General features: G+C 27.1%; 1 protein-coding gene across 1 annotated transcript; it reads left to right on the forward strand.

Moving 5' to 3' along the window:
- Positions 1 to 580: 580 nt before the first annotated feature.
- On the forward strand, positions 581 to 1,146 carry LOC126909521 (uncharacterized). Its single transcript, XM_050691956.1, has 2 exons — positions 581 to 597; positions 684 to 1,146. The coding sequence occupies exons 1-2, from the start codon at positions 581 to 583 to the stop codon at positions 1,144 to 1,146; spliced, it is 480 nt and encodes a 159-aa protein (XP_050547913.1).
- The last annotated feature ends 1,360 nt before the right edge of the window (positions 1,147 to 2,506 follow it).

The following is a 2,506-nucleotide window of genomic DNA, read 5'->3' on the forward strand; positions in this document are numbered from 1 at the left end:
ATCGTGAATTATTATATTGGATAACCTCAATATATAAAATAATATTGTAAGAGTATCTTTTTTTTTATAATTGAAATTTTTTGAATTTTATTATATTTCCAAAATAAACTATTTTGTTAATTAGCAACATATACAAACAAAATATTTATAACTAAAGAAAATAGAGAAAGGCTAAAATTCAAGCATCCTATACACTTGATTACATAATTTTAAGTAATCTAATTAAATTTGAATATAATAATAATAATTCAATTATAATACTCATTTAGGTACTTAAAATAAAGATTTGAGTGAAAAAAAAATATGCCCATTTGAAAACGGTACCACAGAAAAAGCTGCTAGAATTGGTGACATTAAAACATGCTTACGAAAGTCGTTGTGAATGGGATGAAAATACNATTAAAACTAGCTTACGAAAGTCGTTGTGAATGGGATGAAAATACGACTACTGAAGCTGCTGCAAATGGACATTTCGAATGTTTAAAATATGCACATGAAAAAGAATGCTCATGGAATGAAATGACAACGATATATGCTGAAACAAATGGACACTTTGAATGTTTAAAATATACACATGAAAATGGATGTCCATGAGATGTAAGGATAACGCTACATGCTGCATAAAATGGGCAATTAGAATGTTTAAAATATGCCCATAAAAATGGATATCCATGGCCTGAAAGAACAACAAAAGTAGCTGCAAGTTATGGTGACTTAGAATTTTTAAAATATGCTCATGAAAACGGTTGCAAATGGGATGAAGGTACAATACTTACAGCAGTCATGATTGGTAATTTAGAAATTTTAAAATATGCACATAAAAATGGCTGTCAAAGGGATAGCGGCATACTTACTGTAGTTATTAAAGGAGGTACTTTAGAAATTTTAAAATATCTACTTGAAAATGGATGTCCGTGTGATGAAAATACAACACAAGCTGCTGCCAGTTATGGTAATTTAGAAATCTTAAAATATGCATTTGAAAACGATTGCAAACGGTATGAAGTTAAAATAGTAACAGCAGCTATGAATGGTAATTTTGAAATTTTAAAATATGCACATGAAAATGGCTGTCCATGGGATTATGACACAATTAGAGTTTCTGCAGCATATAACATGGATATAATTGGACTGAAGGTACGATGAGAGGCGCTGCTGCCAATCGACAATTAGAATGTATCAAATATGCCTATGAAAATGGTTGTAAATGGGATGAGGGTACAACAAGGGAAGCTGTTGCAAGTGGTTGTATTGAATGTCTGAAATTTGCTCATAAATATGGATGTAATTGGGATGAAGGCATCACAAGGCTTGCTGCTGCAAATGGTCAGTTTCGTTGTTTAAAATATGCCCATGAACATAATTGTCCATGGAGTATAAATACCATTCATGAAGCTACTCAAAGAGATTATATTGAGATAATCGACTATGCTAACGAAAATGGCTATATTAGTTAGATTAATTATAAAATATTATTTATATTTTATATTCCATTACATTATATTTTAAATAAATCGTTATGAGCTAAAATGATTATAATTATATTGAGAGTATTAATGTAATTTTACTTGCTTAATAAATTATATTTTTTAAATTATAACCAAAATACTTAATAATAAATGTCCGAATTTTCCAATCATGTAATTAATATTTAATATACAACAAATATAAAAGAAAATGTTTATAAGTAGTGACAAAAATGTTACATTTCTATACAAACTTTTATAATTTATTTATAAACAACAATAAATATGTATAAAATTAATAAGTATATTAAAAATTGACTCAAATTACGTCGAAAAAATATGGTCGATATTGGTTTTGAGGGTAGAGACCCGTGGGCCGTTTATGATGAGCTGGCGTCGACGATGTGATATACAGCGTGGTCCTAGGGCATCAAAAGGTTAGCAGCGATGATGGCGTCGTTGTGCGGGTGTTGATCAGTACTTCGACGTTACGGATTATACGGATAATTCTAAAATGCTCTTACATTTAATTTTTTATGCAATACAGTATAAAAATGTATAGATAAAAATCGTATTTATTATTTATATAAGGTCAAATTGTGTAAAGACATACTTTATAAATTAACGCTACTCAAAGAGATTATATTGAGATAATCGACTATGCTAACGAAAATGGCTATATTAGTTAGATTAATTATAAAATATTATTTATATTTTATATTCCATTACATTATATTTTAAATAAATCGTTATGAGCTAAAATGATTATAATTATATTGAGAGTATTAATGTAATTTTACTTGCTTAATAAATTATATTTTTTAAATTATAACCAAAATACTTAATAATAAATGTCCGAATTTTCCAATCATGTAATTAATATTTAATATACAACAAATATAAAAGAAAATGTTTATAAGTAGTGACAAAAATGTTACATTTCTATACAAACTTTTATAATTTATTTATAAACAACAATAAATATGTATAAAATTAATAAGTATATTAAAAATTGACTCAAATTACGTCGAAAAAATATG

Source organism: Daktulosphaira vitifoliae, unplaced genomic scaffold (assembly GCF_025091365.1).
Source record: "Daktulosphaira vitifoliae isolate Bord-2020 unplaced genomic scaffold, ASM2509136v1 Scaffold_495, whole genome shotgun sequence".
Classification (NCBI taxonomy): domain Eukaryota; kingdom Metazoa; phylum Arthropoda; class Insecta; order Hemiptera; family Phylloxeridae; genus Daktulosphaira; species Daktulosphaira vitifoliae.